Source organism: Condylura cristata, unplaced genomic scaffold (genome assembly GCF_000260355.1).
Source record: "Condylura cristata isolate star-nosed mole 26May11 unplaced genomic scaffold, ConCri1.0 scaffold00029, whole genome shotgun sequence".
In the NCBI taxonomy this organism is placed as follows: domain Eukaryota; kingdom Metazoa; phylum Chordata; class Mammalia; order Eulipotyphla; family Talpidae; genus Condylura; species Condylura cristata.
The window spans coordinates 19369913-19395122 of NW_004567130.1; the positions used below are offsets into that span (position 1 = coordinate 19369913).

The 25210-nt window shown below is 43.5% G+C and overlaps 1 protein-coding gene across 1 annotated transcript in view; it reads left to right on the forward strand.

Annotated features, from left to right (window-relative positions):
* Positions 1-25210, forward strand: part of RYR2 (ryanodine receptor 2 (cardiac)) — a 385785-nt gene that overhangs the window by 257605 nt on the left and 102970 nt on the right. Inside the window, exons 55-65 of the mRNA XM_012730855.1 lie at positions 1051-1214; positions 3278-3356; positions 4781-4870; positions 5583-5720; positions 6627-6704; positions 7626-7701; positions 9811-9934; positions 10619-10734; positions 11940-12004; positions 14320-14441; positions 20248-20297. Coding sequence (XP_012586309.1) covers positions 1051-1214; positions 3278-3356; positions 4781-4870; positions 5583-5720; positions 6627-6704; positions 7626-7701; positions 9811-9934; positions 10619-10734; positions 11940-12004; positions 14320-14441; positions 20248-20297 — 1102 coding nt within the window. The remainder of the gene's footprint in view (positions 1-1050; positions 1215-3277; positions 3357-4780; positions 4871-5582; positions 5721-6626; positions 6705-7625; positions 7702-9810; positions 9935-10618; positions 10735-11939; positions 12005-14319; positions 14442-20247; positions 20298-25210) is intronic.

Below are 25210 nucleotides of genomic sequence, written 5' to 3' on the forward strand. Positions count from 1 at the left end.
GAAGAAATCTTACAAAATGCAAAAATACAGCACTTTTCGAGGCTCTAATATCCCAGTGACCTTTGCCATTTCACTGCTGTGCACATTTATGCCTGCACCCAGTAGTGTTTTAGAGATGTGACATCCCCTTTCAGTTGCATAGTTACACTAAATGTTCATATACTTGCAGAAGAAAAGGATTAGTGTTTCAGAGTTGAAGCAGCTCTGTATACCAGTGCTTCAAATATGTGTCAAAACTAGTTTGAATTCCAAGATATTAGTCAGTGACTGTAATACTAAAAACTGGAAGTTTGCTGCACACTAGGGAAGTTTGTCTGAGTACTGTTGATAGATACAACTTTGATGACATTTCTTACTTAACTGCCTGCAGTAAAGGGTAACACATGTACGGCATTTTTAGAAAAAAAATTACAGCATGAAGTTAAAATTGAACTTTGAAGTAACTGAAATTATTATTTTTGTTTTTAGAAATTATAAATACAAATTTAATTATGGAACTAACAGAAAAACACCTCTCCCCAGATATTTTGATTATGCTTACTTCCTGTGGAGTTTCTTCCCTGGTTCAGAATTTTGTTTTCGTGTCTTTGTAATACAATACAGCTTGGTTAAAATTTCTTAATCTTGGGTTGTTATCCGTTGTGTATTTTTCATGCACCAGTCTTTATAACATAGGTTAGCAAAAACGTATAGATGGCAGTCAGGTGCATAGTGCTCGTTGAGTGAAAATAAGTTCATTTTATAAAGACAAGTTGTTCAGAATATTCATATGTGTTGCCAGTACTAGAGAGTAAGCTTTCAGGCCAGAGAGGACTGTTCCAGTTATTATTATTATTATGTTCCAGTTACAATAAATCTAACTAATTTTTTCTTAGAATTGATGGGACTTCAGGCTTTATATTCCATTTTAGAGGAGGAATCTGTCAAGAGAGTTCATTTAGCCCAGGGTAATTCAATGTCCTCTTACCACATCCTGTCAGCCACAGTGATTATACTGATAAGCCCCACCAAGATGTAATGTGATACATTTTGTCTCCCATTTCTTCCCAGAAATATGAACAAGAACTTTTCAAACTGGCACTGCCTTGCCTGAGTGCAGTTGCGGGAGCTTTGCCTCCAGACTACATGGAGTCAAATTATGTCAGTATGATGGAAAAACAGTCATCAATGGATTCTGAAGGGAACTTTAACCCACAACCTGTTGATACCTCAAAGTATGGACTCTTTCTATTGCAGCAGCTTTTTATTGTAAATGATGTGTGAAGTCTGAAATTGAATAAGGTACTAAAGTGAACTTTCTCTAACCCATGCCCCTTTTGAGTTGGTATCCTTTTAAGAGGGGTCCCGGACGCTCCTTGATGAAGTGATGGCCTTACATGGCTGTGCAGAGTCAGAACTAGATGAGGTGCACCTGCTCAGAGGTGCGTAGCATCACTAAGATTCTCTGGATGGAATGCAGGCTAGTCTCTGTGATGATGAGGAAGGAGATCAGCTCTATGCTAGGCGAAATTTACCCTAAACATTTGTTAACGCGCGCAGCGGCCAACCTCTCATAGCATCTTTGACTCAAGGAGAACCCAGCACCCAGCGCAGAGCTGTTCCTGTGAGCTTCGGGGAGTCACCTCACCATCACCGCATCTCATCAGGCCTAGCGTTTGCCTCTTAGGGTCAGCATCATAAAACACAGTTTGAGATTGAGGGGAAAACTGAGTATGTGGTTAGAATGCAGTCAGGATGGCAACCTTAACCACAGATAAAGTGTCGCTTAGATTGTGAAGCTTCTCACGTGCAGTTGGGTAAATTGTCTACAAATAGGATCTTTGGGGGTTCAGGTGGTGGGAGTCTGAGCAGGGCTGTTTTGTTACTGGCTGAAGTAGCACCCTAGTTTCCCATTGCAAGGAAAGGGCCTCTCGGTGCAGATTTCCTTACGGAGGCACATTGAGACCCTTCGCCAGGTCATCCAAGACCGGTCACTGTAACTGAATTTGCTTGGGAGTTCAGTGTCCAGGTTCTGGGTGGTTCCCTAGCTGATTTAGATTCTGTAACCAGTTGAAAATTTCAAGCAGAGTGGTATATGCCATTAGTTTGTTAATGCCTTAAATTTGCATGTTTGGTATTTGATGACAGTCCTGTGAGAAAAGACTCAACCCCCAGTATTTGGCTTATGTGATTGATCCTTTGGGTCGCTTCCAAAGTAAGTAAACCAAAATGTCACATGTTCATATTTCTACCTGGGTAAGTTGCGGTTTGCTAACATACAGTGTAATCCAGGATTTTAAAATAGCATTTGAACAATGTCATAGCTTAGTGTGGAATAATTAAATCCAGGTCATAAGTGTTGGGCATGTATATTCATTATATAGACTTGCCCCTTTGAGGACTTCTTAACAGATAAGGTTTACATAGAGATATGAATAAATGACAGAATTCTTTGTGGTATATATTATACCTTAGGTATGTATATATCATATAGTTGCATTGCTGACTGATAACAGTGTTGGAAAGAAAAGAAAACCATCTCACTATACTAGATTTTATTTAGTATCATATTGCAAAAGTTATGTGCATTAATAAGCTTTATTTATACATGAATAGAATTAAATTTAGATTTAATCTTCCATTCACATATATCTATATTTGATATTCCGATTCTTACCTTTACCATCAGACTTGGTCACCAACTGCATGCTTTCAACATCTGTTCAGTGAAAGGAATCAAGAATAAATGAATCAAAGCATGAGTTGGTTAATTATTTATCTCTGTAATCCTTATTCAAAACATAATATATTTCAAATCATTAACTTTGAGACTAGTTCAAAATCGTAGAACTCTTAACAATATACAATAGGTCAGATTTCAGCAGTGTTTCAAACATTTATAGTTCTTACAAAAGAGTGTCAAACACAGAATAGACTTGAAAAATGAATATGGAACAGAAGTATGTTTTAAACCTACTGAGTCTAACTCTTGTTATAGGTTTCAAGCATTATTTTTTCATCCTTATTGTCCGCATCTTTGGGTCTATTTGAATTATTGTTATGGATGCTGTGCTTAACTTTTACCAGCCACAACATATTAAAATATGGTGAAATATGAAGCAAAGTAAGAACAGATAGAACATCATCCACCCAATAACATCTTGTATAACGTTACTACGCAATGGAAACCATTTTTGGTTACACACTGGTTAAGTCATGCATGAAATGGAATGTAAGCGGTCACAAGCTGTAGTATGGTTTCTTGCATAACCAGGCTTCTTTTATTTTTCTCTCACAGTATTACAATCCCTGAGAAGTTGGAATACTTCATTAACAAGTACGCGGAACACTCCCATGACAAGTGGTGCGTGGACAAGGTAAAGGGCACGGCTACCCCCATCTACTCTGTCCTGGAGGCCCGTACTGACCGTGCCGCTGGCCGTGGCGATTGCTGTTGGTCGTGAGGTCTCTACCTGGAGTAGGAAAGGGCGTTTACTTACACGTTGCTGGTGTGCTATTTCCCTCCTGAGTAAGAGTATCGGTGTTAATAAAAGTTTTAAGGACTCAAAAAGTAGGAAGTCATAGAAATAGTGTTAAACACCCTTTGTATGTGGTAGTCAAAATTAGTAAATATCAGGGCTTTCAGGAGGAAATCATGACTCCTAAGTTCAGAAATCTTTTAAGGAAACTTTGGCTTTGTGAGTCTTTTTACATTAGATAAATCCTTGAAAAGTGTGAGCATTCAGTGGTGGTTTACACTTTCTATTCTGTTGTGTATCGTAGGTTAGAGCATAAGACGACATATTTTGTGTTGTAAAAAAAAAGCCAATTACAAATGAGCACGAGCTGCAGTCTGTACACTTGGGTCCCATGTGCGCTAAGGTTCTCTAAAGGAAGCATTTTCCCAAGTGGTCGCATATAGGTTGTTCCTAGTTCAACTCTGCAAGCGGATGATTAAAATTGGCTTATCAGGAAAGTTGGGTTGAGATGATGAATTATCGAAAATATGCTTGTACCTATTTGATGAAGTAAAACCCGCCAGCAAAGTTTCCAGAAGATACTGTGATGATTGCAGTGGTGCCACTCTGGTACCCTCACGCTCCGTTTCAGTCCGTACCCTCCGTCACTCCCAGACACCCTCACTTTGTGATGCCAAAACCTGACTGTTTGGTCAGTCATTTCCGAGGTCAGTCACCAAAGCGTTGGTGCTGTGTGAAGACTCCACCTGTTGAGCGGCAGCCCTGGCGATGAGGAGGAGCACTGTAGGCAGGCAGCGCGAAGCTCTTCCTGCCGAGTGACTCAGATGCAGCAGGCAGGTTGCAGTGACCCAGATGACCGGTGTCATGGGCAGGGCTATCAGGGCCAAGTGATTTGGAACAAATACGGAGAGGTCACTGGACAAGGAGTGGATGAGGCGGGTCTGTTACTCGGGATTGTCCACATAACCAGTTTTCCCATTTAGAGAAATGGACCTTTCCATACTCTTCATAGAGGGCCCATGGTGTGCCAGGACAAGTATCGTCAGGGTCTGTGGCCGGTAGCTTCCTAGGGAAGTGCTTGTCGGCACAATCGCAGACCTGCGTCTTTTAAGGACCACTGCGTGCTTTCAGCCTCTGGATGTCATCCAGGCGAGTATTCACATTGCGGCTGACTAGGAAGGGAGCCGCCCTGACCAGAGCTGCACAAAATCCAAGTCCTGTCCTTATCTTGGCTCATCTTAGGTTTATTTTAACAATTATAGATTAAGCGGCCTGTACTCTGACTTGAGTACATGTCAAGCAAGTTTGATGTTGTTTTTCAGTTGGCAAATGGATGGATTTATGGAGAAATATTTTCAGATTCTTCTAAAGTTCAACCATTACTGAAGCCATATAAACTATTATCTGAAAAGGTAAGTTTTGGTTTTCTTTTTAGATTATACAGTTTCCATTTTTTTGGACAAAAGTTTGATCTGTAATTTCATACTACAATGTCTTTATGGACTATGGCTGCTGTTCTGTTGTTGCAGAAGGATCCTACTTTGTAATTTTGTCATTCTCTGGGCCCACTTTCTGTCAGAGTTTAATCGTCATGCTCTTCTGCGTAACTTGTCTGCTCAGCCTTGATTTTTATTCCTAGCCTATGCTTTAATGACTTTCGAAAATCTGTGCTGAGAAGTTTCTTGATGAGGAATGATTTTGCACATGCCTACTTATAAATTTTGAGTCCTTTCTTTGGCTTGGGGGTGCGTAGTCAGCATCTCGCTAAGGAAGTGGAAACACCTCGTGGCGTGGTGCTGCTGGAAGGTAGCAGAGAAGCCTTCAGCCGGCGGCACTCTTCTTAACTGTGTTTCGCCTTCTGGTTTCTCCAAAGTGTCAGGACGGCAACACTGAAGGAAACCAGTGTCCGTGCTAAACAAGCGAGGGCCACTCTCCTAACATTCGTTAAACCAGACCTCGGCTTGTTCCTTCAGGCTTCTGTTCCACGTTGGCCTTTAACAAGGCTGATCAAAATGTCCCTTTCCTAGTGAAGGAAATCTGTGTCAGAACAAAGCATTAACTGTTTAAGTGTTCACCGGGGTTCATGGTATTGCCTGTGTTGTTTTTATTTCTGTCTATCTCTAGGAAAAAGAAATTTACCGCTGGCCAATCAAAGAATCCCTAAAAACGATGCTGGCCTGGGGCTGGAGAATTGAAAGGACACGAGAGGGGGACAGCATGGCCCTTTACAGCCGGACGCGACGCATTTCTCAAACCAGCCAGGCAAGAAGCAGCAGTGAGCCACGTGATGCCACTTGAATGACTTTAAACTTGCGTTCATAGCTCGGGGTCGCCACCGCTTGCAATTTGAAAATTCTAAAGACTGAAGGAAAGTGTAGAGGGGGGTGGAAATCTGTGCCTTTTAAAAAATTTTCTTTTGAATTTTCATTTTTTTAATACACTCATGCCCTTGCAGCAGCATGGATGGGACTGGGAGGGATTAGGCCCTGCGGAATAAGCCTAAAAATATCACAGGTTCCCGTGTAGGGGAGCGCTGTAGAGAAAACAAGGAAGGAATTAGAGAAAAGTTAACTATAATAAAGTAAAAATCAAAATTATCGGCATCTATAGATCATGCAGGTTTATGTAGATTTTATGTATTTTTAAAAAGATTTTATTTGTTTATGCACACGGAACTGGGGGCACAGGCCGGAGGTGCAGGGACTGAGAGGTTTCACCAGAGACAGAGTGGGGAGCAGGACAGGCTGACGTGGGAAGTTACACAGCTGAGGGGAGCAGCGGGGAGACAGGAGAGGTCTGCCGCACCTGCGGGTCACCTCTGGGGCGGGGATCAAACTCATGCTGAAGCGGCTGCGGCCAGCACCCTAGTCCGAGGGGCTTTCACTAGAAGCGCCACCAGCAAGGCCGGCTGCTCACTTATATGTGTGTGTGTGTGTGTGTGTGTGTGTGTGTGTGTGTGTGTAGAAATGTGTAGCAGTTTATTTTTCCATCATTATGTGCCTTTTCCATCTGAGTTGTAACCCCGTGGGCTTCCCATCACCACATCCCCTGTGCCAGGCCGCTCACTTTCACGGAGGAAGCGCTGTGCCTTTGTGCTTTCTATTTCTGAAGTCTCGTGTCGGTGCCTCTCTCCCTGAGACTTCACCCCTGTCCCCCACACTCTCTCAGGTATCGGTGGAGGCTGCCCACGGCTACAGCCCCCGCGCCGTCGACATGAGCAACATCACCCTCTCCAGAGATCTGCACGTACGTACCGGCGGCTTCCTAAGACAGTCTCCGCCTTTAATTTCGGGTCACGTCCGGCACAGAGGTCGCAGCATGAGCGGCTGGGAAGCTGTGATGGGCTGGGGTGTCCAGGGAAGCTGTGGGCGCAGCACAGCCGCTCGCTCCAGGAGAAGCGTTTGCAGCTGTGCATTCGGGGAGCTGACTGCGCTTGGCTTGCCCCCCCATACTCTTGGTGTGCCCTCCTTACCTGTCACTAAGGAGCGCGCCTTGGAATGGGAGCTGTGTGTGAAGGAGAACCGTTCTCTCCTCGGGTTGTAAGTTGGCAGGTCAGTGTCGCGATCAGACAGTGGAGGGGGCGGTTATTCCCAGACAGGGAGCTGCAGGGGCAGAAAAGCTGGGCGTTGGCTTGTTGGCCGCCGCTGGGTGCAGGGATGAAAGTGGCAGGAGACCCTGATGCACAGAAGTGGAAACAGCCTTTGAGGTAATGGTGTCGAAGCCCCGAAGGCCCCAGGGAGACGGCGTGGCCCGTGCGCTCGGCACAGGCCCCGACAGCTCCCGATGTTTGCTCGCAGTGTTGACGAGATGGCTGTGGTCGCTTAAGCCTCCACGAACTGAAATGAGAGCTGGCAAGTGAATGTTTTCTCTTCGCTCAGTCCGTGGCTTGTTTTGGCCTCGTCGTTAAATTCAGAAAACATCTTAAACGTGAGCCGTGTGCTGGCCGTCTAGCAGAGCTCGCTGCTCACCCTGCAGCCTTCCACCGATGTGGAATTCCCTAGAGTTTGGTTTCAAAGGAGACAGTGTGTTTGGCTATCTTTCATGTGCTTTTTAGCACCAACACAGGGGTCTGCTCAGGGGAAGCTCTTTTGGTAGGTAGTTGGCGCACAGTTATCCTGATTTATGCTCATTGTGACCGAGCTGAATTGCTAAATATTTTGTTTGAAGGCGATGGCAGAAATGATGGCTGAAAACTACCATAATATATGGGCAAAGAAGAAGAAAATGGAACTTGAATCTAAAGGTAATATTGCTAAATATTCTCATCAAAAAGCTAGTTTTACTATGCAAATATGTGGCACAAATAAAGGAGTCCTTTAAAAATATTTATCATACAGAACTGGGGGACAGGCCAGAGGTGCGGGGGTGAGAGGCCTCCCCAGAGCCAGAGCGGGGAGCAGAGGACCCAGGTCAGTGAGTCCACTGCTGAGGGGGCAGCCGGGAGACAGGAGGGGCCTGCTGTGCCCTGAGGTGACCACAGGGCGGGGATGGAACTCTGAGGCGGCTGAAGCAGCTGGCAATGCTGCCTCCAGTCTGCTGGCCACCAGGGAGGGCTGTTCCCAGATTCTTACAGACAGACTGGAATGGAGCCCTGATCTCTTTCCCCTGCCTCTCTTCACCCCTGCTCGCTCCCCTCCCCCTCCTGCACCCCTTCTCCTCCCCAGCTCCCAGCCCTTCTTCCGCCCAGAAGTATCCATTAGTCGCTGCCCCCAGATCGCTGTGGACTAAAATGAAGCTGCTAGACTAAGTGCAGTGCTGCAGGAATAAAGGACTCCATGCAGTGTGGACTCAGAGTAGGCGCCGGCCGCCGGTTGCTTGCACATTTGGTTTATGGTTTTTGACCAAAGAAGCCTGTTAAATTCCACCTTTGGTTATGAGGGAAGTCAGATTGCCCTCAGCGCACTCGGGGATGCAGCCTGCACCCTTCGCGCTGTTCAGCAGAGTCTGTGAGCTTTCTCCTCGGACAGCTTTTTTGTGGATGCGGCTGATCTCCATGCATACAGCCGCGCCAGGAAACACCCAGGGAGGCCTCCCTCACTCGGCAGCCTCTGGCTCCGCATTGGCGGTTTTAGAGTTCCCCCTCGCGGTGAGAGTCCTCCGCGCACGGTTGCATTTCTGCCAGTGGGACCCGGTGAAAGCAAGTTTCCAGAAAAACCGGCGTCCGCTGCTCTGCTACCTTTTCTTTGTTCCTCTTTGCGTGGGCAGATGCAGCGTTTGGGTTTGTTTTACAGTCTCATGACTGAACCACAGCAGGCGCTGGTGTTTTGTCAGCAAATTGAAATACTCATTTTCAATTGTTTTTTGGGGTGCTCTCTTAGCAGTTTACGTCAAGGAATGACAGCATCCCACACAAAACACATTCCCCGTCCGTTTGATACATTTTTCCTGTGGAGTAAACTGTGCAGTTTTTTCATCCTTAAAATATTCCTTATGCCGTATCTTTAGACCTGTAAGTATATACATTTTTGAAATTGTTATAATTTTGATAAAGAATTTTATCAAATTTCTTTATCAAACTTATTAAAATGTTTTTCTTATTAGTTTCTAAAATTTAAATAGTTATGTAGCTTTTAAATATCAAGGAAACATAGCCTTTTGTATTTCTCAGAAGAAAAGGCATGCTGGAAAAATACTTTTGCAGTTTTTAGTCAGTCAAATATGCATGTTATTAGAGATTTAAGAGATAACCACCTTTTTTTTTTTTAAGATTTATTTATTTATACAGAACTGGGGTACAGGCCAGAGATGCAGAGGGTGAGAAGCTTCACCAGAGACAGAGTGGGGAGCAGAACAGGCAGATCGAGGAAGTACACTGCTGAGGGGAGCAGCGGGCGGGTCAGGAGAGGTCTGCCGCACCCTGTGGTCACCTCCGGGCAGGCGGGAATTGAACTCATGCGGAAGTGGCTTTAGCTTCTCAGTGCTGTGCTTTAACCCGCTGTGCCACCAGGGAGGGCCAAGACCACCTTTTAATGAAGCAAGTTAAGTATGAGCTCTGTGCATGTAGAAATATGTGACTGTGAATTAACTCTGTCTTGGGACGCAAATATAGATTTCCTCCTCTCCTCTCTGTAGGGCAGAAAATGAGGCATGTTTTTGGAACTGGGCCCTAGGGACACGAGAGCCTATTTTAGTGCATATCTGCCTTCTTCAGCCTCAGAGAGCACAGCTGCATAGTCATCCTTGGAACAGTTTTCCTTAATGATTTGGAACGTGAAGGCATCACGTAGTTCTGTGCATGCTACGTGTAGACAGTCAGGAAGTTCTTCAGCAGATCCCTGCTCTTCGTTGGCTGGGCTGGTTTCAGGTTAATGTATCATTTCTCTGTTGTGTTCTTGTCTTGACATTCTCTTAGGAGGGGGCAACCACCCTCTGCTGGTTCCCTACGATACGCTGACTGCCAAAGAGAAAGCCAAGGACAGAGAAAAAGCTCAGGACATTCTCAAGTTCCTGCAGATCAATGGCTATGCCGTATCCAGGTAAACGCGCACCTGTTGCATTCCTCTCATTAGACGGAGCATGTGAACAGCTCCATAAATTTTAGTGCTGAAAATGCGCTTAATGAGTGTGTCCAAAACACACAGTGCAGAAACATTAATGTCCTTAGCTCTTGGCCACCTGCACTCATTTTCTGCCTTTGTGAAGCTCCCATCCACCATTTAGGTAAAGGCCCTATGCAAAATGACGTTTGTGCCAAAGGCATCATTTTGTTGCTTAGTAGAAGAGAAACTTCTAGTCTGCATTAGACCCAAAATATTTCTTTTTTTTAAAGATTTACTTATTTGTGCATACAGAACTGGGGTAGAGGCCAGAGGTGCAGGGGCGGGGAGAAGCTTCACCAGAGACAGTGGGGAGCAGAATAGGTCAACCGATGAAGCCCACTGCTGAGGGGAGCAGCAGGCGGGCCAGGAGAGGTCTGCAGCACCAAGTGGGTCACCTCTGGGTGGGGATCGAACTCATGCTGAAGTGGCTTTAGCATCTCAGTGCTGTGCTCTAACCTGCTGTGCCACCAGGGAGGCCCATAAACATCATTTTTGTCTTGAGTTACAAGAATACTTAGATGGCATTCAAAATTTATATATGTATCTACAAATAAAGTTTTACCTGTTTCTACAATAGTCTTTGTAGAACTTGATTTTCTTATTTCATTGTTGCTGCTTTAGAGGATTCAAGGACCTGGAGTTGGATACACCTTCCATTGAAAAACGGTTCGCCTATAGTTTCCTTCAGCAGCTCATTCGCTTCGTGGATGAAGCCCATCAGTACATACTGGAGTTCGGTAGGTATTACAGTCCTTCTGCTACAGCTCGGTTGTTTTTATTTTTACTGTTTTCAGCATCAAGGGGCAGACTAGAACAGACTGCTGGGCTATTTGGGGTCTGTTACATTGCCCATTTAGAACTCACTGGGATCTAAAAGCCAACAAGCAGACATGTCTGCAGGGCCAGGTGAGTTCTGAGAATTAAAAAAAAGATGAGCATTTGCTCATGTTTGTTGGCACTGGTTTTCCCTTGGAAAGATACATTTGAAGGACATCAGAATGCAACATACAGTTAAATCTTTCCTTATGAAATCAATTCCTCTGCATTACACAAAACAGAACAAAAACTTTATGGATTCCCCAGATTTCTGTGATGGCTTTGAGGGTCGCTTTCTCAGGGACACACTCTTATTCGAGACTGTGCCTTGCACAAGACTCCACTGTCCTGCTAAAAACAATGGCCGTCTCTTCACCTGGCCGGGTGGTGCATCCGCTCAAAAAGAACCCCTTGCTTTCAACCTAGATTCCGAACAAATCCTAAGTCTCCTCTCAGGTCTGCCATCTTTTCATCCTTCTCCACATCGGTGAATTAAACCTCAGGTCAGGCCAGACAATTCTTAACCTTGAAATATTTCCTAAACCTTGGGGAAATTTTGGTATGTTTGCTTTTGGTTATGAAAATTAACCACAATTTTTATTTTTAACAAAATGTTCACTTTCAACCTACCATTACAGTTACGGTTTTCTCTCTCTCATCTGAGCTGCAGCAGGTTTTGGGCAATTTTTCAGTTGGTCTGTTGATACTGGAAGTTTTCCATTGCAGTCATATAAGAACTCATTGACTTATTCAAAGTCACTGTTAAATCTAGCCAATTATGTTTATGAGGTTTTCTCACACTATTGAGTTATTATTGAAAGAAGTGGGATTTTTACTATTTTCCTATTCCTTCCTACACACAAACGTCCTCACAGCTATATAATTTATTTGCATATATTCATAACCCTGGGACCATGTGTATGGCCTGCCCACAAAAGGCTTGTTAACAAATACTTGGATTTGGGTATTTTTATACTGCCCAAATTAACCTTTACATTTTTCATTGGCTTTTTATCTTCAGTTTATGTGATAACAGAATCACCATGCATTTTTGACTTTGTACTTTGTGTGACTGTCCTGTAATGTTTAAAGTGCATTATTACCTATAAACTCTTCCTATCTACAGATGGTGGCAGCAGAAGCAAAGGAGAACATTTCCCTTATGAGCAAGAAATCAAGTTCTTTGCTAAAGTACAGTATACAATCCATTTTGTTTTGCTTCAGTGTTTGTTGACAAAATCCACTCTTTAGACCTTTGCCTCTTTCTAAAATGTACTTGTTTACAAATGTGAATTCTTCTCTAAGTAAATAGTCTGTGCATGAAAATAACTGCATGAATCACATAGGATAAGTTCGTTCCCCACATACGCCCTGGATCATCTTTTAACACATTTTGCTATCCTTACCAAACTTTTCAAATGATTTCCTTTTATAAGACATCTGATTCAGAGTTTTCTTTTCCTGGCTTTATCATGTAAGGTAGAAGAAAAAATATCTACTTTTTAACATATGTGCACTTTTATGATTTAAAACGTGCTGACGAACATTTCTTTCAGAAAAAGGATAACCACTAGTTAGTTTATAAGTGGGAACACTATATAGTCATTGATAGAGAATCTTTATCGTGGGGACTTAGTCCTACTTATTTTACATATGAAAATAAGATTCAGAGGATGAATTATTCTAGTATAGAAAGTATAGCCTGTTATTATTGTTATTTCATTTAGTGAGTGCTTATCAAGAATTTGTTCTATGCCTGGGGTATTCCTAACTCATTTTAGTCCATAAGAGTCGAAGACAAAGAATTGCAAAGCATCATAGTGGGTGCATTGCATCACTCACTGTTTTCTATGTGCATTAGACTGCTCTCCAGGAAGTCATTGCCATAAAGACAGGATGGATTTGGGAGGTTATTTTTTTTTTATAATATATTGCAATAAACCCAAAGACCTGATGATTTCTTCCATCCTCTTTCAGAGTACTTGCCATGAAAAAAGACTGTTTGCAAAATTGCATGTTATTTTGATTGATACTTGGTTTCTATTATGTTTTCAGAATTGTAGTCATTCCTGTAAGGGAGATGTGTCTTTTTTTTTCTTTTTTTTAAAAGATTTATTTATTTATTTGTACAGAACTGGGGTACAGGCCAGAGATGCGGAGGGTGAGAGGATTCACCAGAGACAGAGTGGGGTACAGAACAGGCAGATCTGCGAAGCACACTGCTGAGGGGAGCAGCGGGCGGGTCAGGAGAGGTCTGCCTTGCCATGCGGATCTCCTCCAGGGCAAGCAGGGATCGAACTCATGCGGAAGTGGCTTAAGCTTCTCAGTGCTGTGCTTTAACCCCACTGCGCCACCAGGGAGGGCCGAGATGTGTCTTTTTATTTGACTCAGTATAAGTATAAAATCCTTATCCATCCTCTGAACTTTGTCCTAATCAGTACATTGCTTCTTATCTTTTCTACTAAGATGTAATCCACCTTGATCTAGCCAGTTATCAAAAAGGCTGAACTGATGGTCTGTAATTATGCATTTAAAATACATTTCTTATTGCTTGGTCCTTGTGATTTCATTGGCAAGTAATTATCAAAGAGGCCAGAAGAGGATAATGGTGGCATGTGTGTGTGTGTGTGTGTGTATATATGTATATATATGCATATATATATACATATATATATGTATATGTATATATGTATGTTTGTATTCTAAATATAAGTATAGAACATGCATTTCATGTGTTTATACATTTAATAAAAATGAAAATGATGTTCTAAGAGCAGAGACACAGGGCTTCTATCTGAGGTCCATTAAGGCTTATCTGATAAAGTGCCCCAAAGCTACATGAGGAACAGTGGCGAGGAGAAGCTACAAGGACTGGGAAGAACCTTTCAGACACAGGGAATGACAAGCCTCAGTCGGAATGGACAGAGTGAGGAGGAGGAAGTGAGCGAAGGCCAGTGGGATCAGCACAGAGTGGGAGATGGGCTTTGAGAGGCCGGAGGAGAAGACTGCTTTAGGGCCAGGTGGGAAGTGGCTTTGCGACCTTGGGTCAGTCACTCACCTGGCACACCGCCATTCAGCACCTGAGAGGCGGGGACGATGGCGCCCACCGTACAGAGTAGAAGTCGGCCAAGAGCTGTGCCAGCGTGCCAGCCCCTCCTCAGACAGGGCAGAGACTCCACACATTGTGGTCACTGATGAGCGTGAACCTGTTGGGCACTGAACTACCCAGTGATGTTGCTGAGGCGACTCCGTGCTGAGAAAGCAGGACAGTGCTTCAGCTATTGAGGAGTGGGTGGGCCCCGTGAGTGCACCTTGCCTGTGCGCATGTGCTCAAGGGCCAGACAGCACGACAGGCTGAAGGCACCTACTGGGGTGTGCTGTCGGGGATGGATGTGCGCACTGTGGGCACGGACAGGTCGTGTGCAGCGCTCTGGCTGCCCAGAGCTCCGACTCGGCCTCCCCCGCACATTCCACTAGCAGAAATGTTTCCTTTCCCTTTCTTTCAGGTGGTCCTTCCTCTAATCGATCAATATTTCAAAAACCATCGCCTGTACTTCTTATCTGCAGCCAGCAGACCTCTCTGTTCTGGGGGACACGCATCAAACAAAGAGAAAGAAATGGTGACCAGGTAACTAGCCACGAGCAATAATGGCTGTTTGAGTTGAGTTTTGTATTTGAGAAAGGACACCTTGGTGCTTTGGATGGCCACTCACCGTGGCCCTGCCCTTGGGACTCAGGCGCCGTGAGGGCAGGTCACTGCTTGCGTTTTCGATGTTGAGTTCTTATTTCTGGCTGCTGAATGTAATCCTGAAAAGAAGGAATAAAAGAGCTGAGACAGCACCCTAGATTCTTTTGATGATTTGTCCTCACACTGCTCAAGGTAGCATATTAACGACATTCTTCAAGTAAGTCATCATGATTTTGCTAGAGGTTTCAAGTGAGATTCCTCAAAGTTCTGTAGAACTTAGTGTAATGAGAACTGAATATTCAGCAAGTGACATCTGTATTAAACATTGCGTAGGTGTCTGTGTTTAGAGTATAGCTGAAAACATTTTTGTATAGAAGTAGGTGACCTATAAAGAAAATCCAGCCTATGTCGGGTTTAACTTGATACCCTGGATGAAAGGAGAGTATCAACCTGCTGGACAGAATGAAACGAGACCGAATACAGACTGTCCCCAGGCAGCAAAGAGGAAATAAAACCCTTGCGTTGTGTAGCCTTGGGAATAGGGCGTTACAGGGAATCGTGTGTTCCTTTCTTTGCTCAGGTGTATTGTTTGTTCTACTAACAGTAAGTAACCTGTCATGGGCTGTAGGGTTGCAGCAGCATTAAAAGTGCCCTCAGCCTTCTTCAAATAACCACCTTCCTGCGAGGCTGAGAATTGACTGGGACATACCTCGTTTCTACAAGTTGTGTCTCCAGAAGGGAAAATGAAGGCTACCGCCCAAGAGATGCCCCCCCCTCACTTCGGCATGGCCACCTGTCAGATGTGCCCTCGCCCACCTCATGGTCCAGTGGCCCGTGGAGGAGGGGCTAGACGAGACAGCAGCATGGGCATGTCCACCAGGGCGTCTCCTGTCCCTGGGTCTTCACAGACCTTCCACCACAGAAGCTTTGTTCCCAGCAGGTGCTGTTAGTTTGCATGTCACTCAGTTACACAAATCAAGAGAAAATGCAAGCAGAGAATATAGGAAAACTACAAAGACACGCATGCAAATGTTGGTCTTTCCCCTGCTCCCTGTTGTCTGGGGCTATCTCCCTCCAGCTGGCACCTATTCTGAAAATTCTCTTCCGACCACAAAGGGAATCCGTTCTCCTTCCTAGACCGTATCCCTTATGGAAGAAACCAGATGAACATCACTGTTCTCTACTAGCCGTAGCTGATGTATTTGGGGCCTCAGCTACATTTCTTTGTCACACAGTTCCAGAATGTTTTTTAACAATTTCATCTCTTTTTCTCCCCCTCCTGGAAAGGGGGTTACTAAATTTTATTTCTCTCCTTAGCACTTTGAAAAAGGGAACATATGCCAGTTAACATATGCCAACACACGGGGATGACACCCATCCTAATACAAGTCCCATATCCAACACCTGCTTTAGTGTTTAGCCAAATACAAGAAGAATTTAACTTCAGGGACAAAAAATTAACTAAAGAATGATAGATAATTAAGCTACGGCACATGTGCACACAGAATGTTGTTCAGGCATTAAAATAATGGATACAAGTGTATAATAGCTTAGGAAATGACCACTTAAAATATATAGTCAAGTAGTACTGGCATTTAACAAAAATAAATTTTGCATGTATAGGAAAATGCGGGTAGGTACTGCATTTCATTTTAATTGCTGTTTCCTGTGAGTACTGACTTTCAGAATTTATTCTTACTATTTGAAGTCCTTTGAGGTTTTTTAGTGAAAAAAAAATTTTTTACATTGATAAAAAAATGTTCTAAAACCACCGGCATCACTCACTAGCCAAAACCAACTAAATCATTTGTTTGCCATGTCTGGTTCCTTACCACTTCAGTTAAATATTATCTCGGTGAAGAAAATATTCAAAAAGTAAGATAACATTGCCAAAAATAGGTCTCGCTACACTGATTGACAAACATACCTTAATGCAAGTGAGGAACATTGCAAATAATAGTTGCAATTTGTTTACAGGCGACTGCAGGTATACGGATCTAAGTTGACCTCTCCACAATTAAGACAGCTGTTTCCATTAGACATCTAGACACTTTATGACCCTAGAAATACCTCGAAGTATTATGTTTAGAACACCTGTAGTGTCTAAAGCCAGTATTATCATGCTGTAAAGATGAGTAAGATACATTCTCTACCCTCCAGGAATGTACTGGCAGGACCTAATTACATTGTTATAAATGTAGTTCTGAAAGGAGAAAGCCGGAACCGTGCTCTGGGATTCAAAGTAAAGGGATTGGCTGTGCTAGAGCTTTGTGGAGCTCATTACCTTCAGTGTAAAGTCTGTGTAGGTCAGATATTTAAACGGGATTCGATTTAGATGCAGATAGTGGAAATCAAGTGAGGAGCTGGCAGTTTCTGGGAGTGGAAATTGTGTAGATTCATTATAGGATTTCTAATTGACATCTACTGTCAAAATGTTTCTTTAAATATATTTTTAAGTTTCTTTTTAACTTCCTCGTTAGCACTGAGAGGCCTTAGCAGCTTTTTAAATAGAAGAATGAGTAGAAGTGTGGCAGCCAAAAGGGGGTTGATGAAAAGAAGGTTGATGAGAAGAAGGTTGCTGGACACCATACAGGTGCTCGGAGGTCTCTGGGTCTCTGCCTGCGGCAGACAGGGCTGTTGGGCCAGTAGTGATGCCTCAGACAGGTGGTGCCACCATGCTTCCTTCGGCAGGTATTTCTGAATGCCTGCCATGGGCAGGATGCTGAGCTAGGTTGGAGGGTAAACACACATGCACAAAACACAGGTCCCTAACTTGGGTGGACTTAGTAGTAGTGCCCACTAGATGCTCTCATTTAGAGCTCGCAATTTAATGTGTTGACTGAGTGGCTGAGGAGACAACTGTTAAATTCTGGGAACCTAGAGGAGATGTAAGGAGAGAAGGGGAGTGGAGGGAAATGTGGAGGAAAGTCACCTCTTGGCAAGAGTCCTGGGGCTCAAAGCCAAGTGGTTGGGCTATTAATGATGTCTCCAGAAAAATCATGAAATTTCAGAAGAATCAGTTCTGAGAAGAGATTGCATTTGCTCGGGTGTTCATTTAAGTATTTAAGTAATGCACGAGCCGGTCATTCAGCTGGAGATACTGAGCAGAAAGTTGAGAAATAAATGTTTGGTATTGGTAAGAGGTCAAGAAATGATTGGTGGGGGGATTACCTGTACCCATGAAACACATGAAGCTCTGAGAGTATTGGTAGATGAAGCTACAGGAGAGGAGAAATAGAAGCCAACGGCCTGGATACCAACACTTATGAAATTACTGCATTCGGTGTGCTTTCAGAAGGGGGTTTTTGGGGAAGAGAGTGGTGAGAGAGGAAGGAGAAGATTTTCTGGTACAATGGTGTCAGTTTTGCAGCCCTAAGTAGTCAGTGATGGCTAGTCCTGTGAAGACCTCCCCGGGGCAGCGGCTGGAAAGGAAGTTACTAGATTTGTTGCCGAGGGGGTTTGAGAACTTCAAGGGAGAGTGCAGTAGAGCAGTGCGGTGAAAAGCAAGATTACAAGGCAGTGAGGAAGTATAGATGCAACATTAATTCTTGTGATTTGTGATGAGATTTAGAAAAGGGGAACAGCGTAACAGAAGCTCTGTCTAGAAAATCTATAGGCCACAGTTGAGGGTCATCCAGCTTAGAGTCTGTCGGGAAAGTGTCCCTGCTGCTGACTGGCACAGGAGGGGAGGACTTATCATTTTTCTTCACTGAGGACTTAGGTTCCTATGCATGCCTGGGTCTCTCTAGCGGTTCATTCCTGACTAATTAGGAGCAACTCAGATTAGGATGCAGCTGATGCCGTGAGAAGTCCTTCTTCTCAGATGTTCTCTGACCTTAAGTATGGTGCAATGGAACGGGGTGCAGAGCCTTTCTGTTTCCCATGCCAGCAAAATCTCCTAGGTCAGGATTCATTGGGTGAACGCATAGTCCTAGCATAGTAAATTAATATCATCTCAGAATGTTCCACCTGAAATATTGGAGAGTATCAGGAAGAGGTAAAAGACACCAGTTAAAATGATTAAAAGACAGGGATCCAACATATGTACAATTCTAAGATGTAATCACCCTCTGGATGGAGACAGCTCTTTGTTGAACTTGCATGCGTAAAACTCAGTGGACAGGGCTCCTGGAGGAGGCTTGCTCGTTACTTGTCTTTTTTGTTCAACGAAAAGCGGCTCATATGTCCAGTGTCAATCTTACATGTGATGCCTACTTGAAAAGAACATTGTTTTAGAAACGTATTGCATGAAAAGAGATTGCCCGAGAATTCAAATTCATTTAGGAATTTGTGGATGAATGTTTTCTGGGAAATACTGTTTTCACTAGTAAATGAGTCCACATTTTTTCTGAAGTAAGATATGGCCCCAAGCGAGCACATCATCGCAAGTGTGGTGTGGCTCCTTTCTCCTGTCCTGCCGTGAGTCGTCACCTTCATTTATCCCATGCTGTAGTCTGTTTCCACCATCCTGTGGACCCCAGCACACAGCTGGACATGGGGCCTCTTGGCTAGGGAGGCCGGGGCAGCCTGCATCTAGCCGTGAGTGTTACTGGGAAAGTCCCGCTGAGGATCGGTGGTGTATACAGATGGACCTTCCAAGTTAGAACTTTGGGAAGTTCTGGCTAAGCAGAACCAGTATTCTCTGAGAGTTCAGAAGATGTAGAGATATGTATAAAATATACTGGCAGTAATATGTGAAGTTAAGTGTCCTGGTTGAGATTTGCAAATTGCCACGGACAGAATCTCTGTCAGCCTGGATTGTGGATATGATGGGGTGCGGGCTGTTAGACAGTAAGCACGTTCTGAGCTGACTCCCGAGGGATAGCTAGTAGGGAGTGGAGCTGAGAGGGGAGTAGAGGGTGTTCTGGGGAAGAGGGACTACAAGAAGCCCAGACTGAGGCCTGGTGACAGACGGCCTAGTAGGCCTGGCCCAGGTCCTGGGGTCAGAGCTGAGAGCTAGCGCACAGCAGTCTTCTCTGCTGAGTCCAGGCCCCTGACTGCCCCAGCATTTGGGGTCTCCCAGGATCACCAGGGAGGTGATGTCCGGATCACCAGGAAGGTCACAAAGACCCAGCGACTCATGGTGAAGGCGTTAAGAGAATGCTTAACCCATGCGTTAGCATTAAGATCTCTCTAAGTGACCACACTACCACGTTTTTCTGTGAACGATTTTTACTCGCTCAAATATGGCTCCTACTTCGCTGTGTTCAAATTCTTCGGATATTTTGGTATACGTGGAAGGGGTTGGTCAGGGCTGGGAAGACGGAAAGTTCACGTGCTGTAATATTTTCTTCCCAAAGCAACAAGCTTCTGTTGTTAAGTCATGCCCATAACAATAACAAAACGTAAATCCATTCAAGGTCAGTGGTGCATTCGAGCACATCACATCCAACTTTCCTCCTGGTTTTCAGTAGTTATACTTTTGTGGAATTCATATAGATTGCTTTTATATTAATTAGCTTTGCCTTCAAGTTTTTTTTTTTTGTTCCTTTACTTATAATATGTGCTTTTTAACCATGTTTGTTAAAGAGATGCACTCAAGACTCTTTCTTTAATATCTTTACTCCACGTTCTGCTCAGAGAATTGATTCTTTCCGCGTGACATCATGTTGCTTTTCTGGCTCATAGATCAGCTGTTTATTTTTCTTTTTTTCTTCTTTTTGTTTAATTTTATTTTAATTTCTCCCTGTCTTTTCTACCTTCCCTCCCCCTTTCCCTTTTCTCTTTTGTTTTTCTTTGTCTTCAGCCTATTCTGCAAACTTGGAGTTCTTGTCAGGCATAGGATTTCACTATTTGGTAAGGAGACCCTTGAAAAAATACTGGCATGGCCATCGCTTGGTTTTCTTTGCCATTTTTGCACTGTGTTGTGTGCTGCTATGTTGCACGAAAGCATGTTTGCATGGCTAATGCATGGTGGTCATAGGCCAACATAAGGTCCTTGAGGTGTTTATAAGTAGCATTATCTATGGTGAAATTGAAGGCCGTCACTTTTCTGCACCAGTCCAAAACCCATTTGAACATCAAACGGTTCTGTTATCAGAGAGCAGATGAACGGAAATTGCAGACGCTGCCATATTTTATTTTGGTGGGATAAAGCACACGGCCCTTTGCATCACTGTAATTGTGCTTGGCCCCCTCTCATCGATTAAATATGAGCTGTTACAAATGAAAGCGTTTTAAACTGCACCTGTATTTACTACTCTTGACTGCAGATTCACACATCTACTGCATTGCAGACGCAGGAGCTTCGTAGTGAAGACAGTGAGGCCAGGGCACCCGCCAGAGTGTCTGTCGTAGCGCCCCGCCCCGCGCCCATAGGCGGCTCTTGCCCGTTTCTCAGAAGTCGCGTAGCTGGCGCCATTTTCCTGAGCACGTGCCCAGGAGCCCGGCAGGTGTTCGTCCTCCCTCCATGGGCTTGTCTTGCCGTGGGACTTGAGGGCTTCATTGGCAGAATGTGTGTTTGACGCTTGCCGGCATCTGCTTTTAGAAACCAACACAGAGTTTCTCCCTGTGGTCTCTAGGTTTTGGAGACAGTGTTGGGAAAACTTCTATAATCATCACTTCGCTCACTGATAGAGAGATCTAAGTTCAGTTCCATTTACAGAGAGATCTAAGGGTGAAGCCTTTGCTATAAAACCCCCAGTGAATCAGATGAAGAATAGGTGTGTGTCTGTGTGGATGTGCAAAAATTAAGATTTTATATTAAATTTTTCAGAAAAAAAAAGTTTGAAATAGTTTCTGGCTATGATGAATGCTGCATTTGGTTCCTAATGTTATCATATTAAGCATTTGCTGTTCTTGAATGTAGCAATTAAGTTATTTTTTCCTAGAAGTTGCCTGAGTGCCTTAATGTGTCAAATATCCAAAATTTATGGGGAACTTTTCTTCAGAACACTTTCTACTTGATTGTCCTTTGTTCGACTTGTTATTGACATAGAAAAGTTTCTCTGGAAATTGTTTGGACAGAATGCTCACGTACTCTTTAGCCTTCTCTGATGGGCCCGCTCGTCAGCTGCAGTTTTTGCATTCTCTTAAGTGAGCGTCATAATACTTTATTGTGCCAACTCTAAATTCTTACATATTGTACATTCTTGGTTTCCTATGCTATAGTTTACTTTTTTTTTCTTTTTTATGTGAGTCACCACACACATACAGGGCTGTGCATACGTAAGGACAGTTGGTCTGAGCCAGCTGGACAGAATTTTGCGTGCTGCACATTCTTGCTCAGACCACAACATGGAACAGGTTCCAGTTTATACATTTGCACAAAAGAGCTATACAGGCTTCCATTTACCATGGATTAATTTTGCCTCTTTCTTAACATAGTTTTTCAAATGTATTAACTAAATGTCAGTAACTACAGATAAGTGAGTGATATAATTTGTCATACTAAAAGTTTAATATCCATTAGATCTTTGTGTGATTAGGACTTTCCATGTAAACATTGTATTTCATATTCCTTAGCCTTTAAGTACTATAATATTTATTTTTAGCAAGAATTTATTGGTGAGCTACTATGCGTCTTTACCTCAAAAGCCTAATTTTCTGCATTCTGTTTTATTTCAGCTTCCGATGTTATTGTTTCAAATTTGCTTTGGCATTTGCTTGTAAAATAATGCAAACTTTAGTGGCCCTTGTTACTTGAACATGATCTAAAACAGATTTGTCAAATTATTAGAATATATGTAAATCTTAGAGTTGTAACCCTTCTACATCACAGTTATGAACTGGCTTAATACACTGTTGTGATATCCTGGAGAGAATAGTTATTTCTGAGCTGGGAACCCTAAATGACAGTACTTTACTGGTGACTAGGCAGAATGGTTTGAACAAGAGGCGTAACTGCTTTGACCCTTTCAATTTCCATTTTCAAAATAAGCTAAAATTAACTACTAATCTGAGATCTGTTGCATGTATCGTTAATGCGAGATAATGAATGTTCAAATGCTGAAGTTTACACATGTAAACTTCAGCCTTACATGTGTCAAACTGTTACACCTTTCAAAACTATCCCTAGTCTTATTCGTACAACTTTTGTTTAAAATAACCATATCACATACAAACCGAACAGGGACATTGACCATTTAAAGTACAGGCACAGTGAAGCCTGTAATCGAAACATCTCCAGAATGAAAGTGGGATAACCCAAGCCTTCCCTTCCTGAGTATCAGTGATGGCACTGAGGATTTTCCAGGATCAAAAACTAATAGCACAGGTGTAGTGCTTATTTATATACAGTCATATCATCTCTTCTTTCTTCTTTTCACCCGCCCTTTATGACACATCATTTCCCTTTATACTGGTAGACAGTAAGTTGGTGGTCAGAATGCTTCTCTTATGCAGACTTAGTTAAAGAAAAATGTTCATGATCTGAACTAAGAATTAAGACTGGAATGGAAAGTTGAGGTCAACAAAGAAACACTTGGATTCTGTGCCCGTGAGTAAAGGTGAAAGATGTAAAGCGCAGCAGAGTAAGCTCAAACATGTCAGGAGGATGAAACTGGACAGAAGAGGAGCGTTAAAATAAGCCAAGAGATGGAGCACTCACCTTGACGGTGCTGATAACTGTATTGAGCTTGAGCAGGTTCGATGAGTCACCGAATATTCATTCCACAGTGGACACCTCGTTGTGCTTGTATCTCCAAACCTCATCTGTAGTTGACTTTTTACTGACATATAAAATGAGAAGTGCCCAAACTGGGATTGCTTTGCAGTGCACATTTTTTATCTAATTTATGGTATTTTCTATTCATTGGAATGTATTAAAGAGACTCCCTTTTATGTTATTTTTGAGGCCCTTAAACCATTTCATTTTATACTAGAAAAAGGTGAGAAATTTTGAAAAAGAGGAACAAGCTTTATTTCCCATACAACAGTAATTCTGTATATTCATTAGAATGGTTGATGGGAACACTCATAATGAATGAAGAAAACAATATCTTACTGATCGATGGGCTTCCCAGTTGAATTCTGAGCTGCTTGCTGGTGCGGTAAGTTAGTTGGTGGCCTTCTATTTGGGGAAATCAGTTAGGATACGATAGGACCCAGGCAGGTCAACCGTGACCAGTATCCTTCCTGCCGTTATGGCCATGGAGAATAGTGCTTTGAGGGCCCAGTGCAGAATAGTGCTTTTTAATTCCATGACTTTCCCCATGATTCCCTTTCCTTTTCCTTTTTTTTTTAATATTTACTTGCATCAGTGTTTTACAACATTGTTCACTTTTGTTTAATATTTTCAAGAGATTGCATAAGCCCATCGAGTGGATCCTATTTAAGCCTTTCAGTCATCTGCTGTGGTAACTGCTAGGGACAGCGACGGTGGCGCAGTTGTGTGTCCCGGGAGTGTTTAAGAGCTCTATTTTACAAGTGCAGAATCTCACACCTTACTGCATTCATTTAACAAACAGCCACTGTGTGCCTGCTCCGTGCGAGACGTTCTCTCAGACTGCGGCCACGCAAGATGATGTCTCCCCCTCTGCTTGCAGCTGTCACCCAGGGTGACCCCCGCCGTCGCGCTGTGCTCCTCTGAGGGCAGACTGGCTGTTCTTTCTGAGCCGCCTCTTGCCTTTCTGGACGGTGCCCTGCAGTGATCGCACCTCAGAAGCCTTTCAGACCGCCCCTGTTTACTGTGTGGCTTCCATTTCTTTAGAATAACGGTCAGATCCTCACGTGGCCACATTGCTCTTTCATAGCCATCCTGACGACCCACTCCCTGCTGATTCCCCAGGTCTTCTGTGCATAGTGGATTTCAGCTAGTTGATTTCTTGCTGCTGCTTGAAAGAGATGCGTTCCCTTCAGCCCAGGATTTTTGCACATGCTTGAGTTGCTCGGCCATCCCTCCCCCCGCAATGAAGTAAACTGCTCCCCTTCCCGATTGCAGCCCTGGCATCTCTCTGTCAGGAAGGCCTTCCCTGGCCTCTCTGATTTTACTCCCTCCTCTCATCAAACCATCTCCACAGTTCCATGACATTACTCTATCTCATGGGTAATAGAACTAGATCAACATCCATTGCTGTCTCAGCTCTCAACTCTCTGAGCGTCTCTTGCAATGCCCTCAGTGCCTAGTAGGAAGCTGACACGTAGCTGGCACTTGATAAATATTTGCTGATTGAATGAGTCAGCCACGCAGACTTCCAGTCTTCAAGAAGTCTGTGATGGGAAATATAAGCAAGCAGATGTTTACAAACACGCAGTAAGTGTTACCAATTTGGAATTGTCTTGCATTTATAGATAACCCAAACTTTTATTTTGCTTGTGGTTATTTTTTAAATGTAGTATTCAGTTATCCCAAAATATGAGAGAATTGTAGTTTTAATTCCTCAACGCAGTCCATGAAAACATTTAAGGCCCGTGCCTTGAAAAGTGAGTGATGGGTAAGCAGTGGTTGTAGGCAACAGGGTCATTGCACCGACTGACAGACTTCATTTCAGTGCAGGAACTACGTGAGAAGGCTCAAAAGAGTTGTGTAGAGGTCTTTTTCAACTCTCCCATTCTCTCGCAAAGTTTTCCTGTGTTAGTGAGAGAGAATATTGCCCAGAAACTCCCCAGAATTACTGTGTAATTACTTGATCCCATGAGGGAGCCCTCTGGAAATGCCTGGGATAAAGCAGGCATTTAAGGACATTGTGAGCAAAATATGCTAATATTTCTCCTGGCTTGACCTCAGCTGACCCAAAAAGTCAGCATTTAACATCATTAATACAACTCCA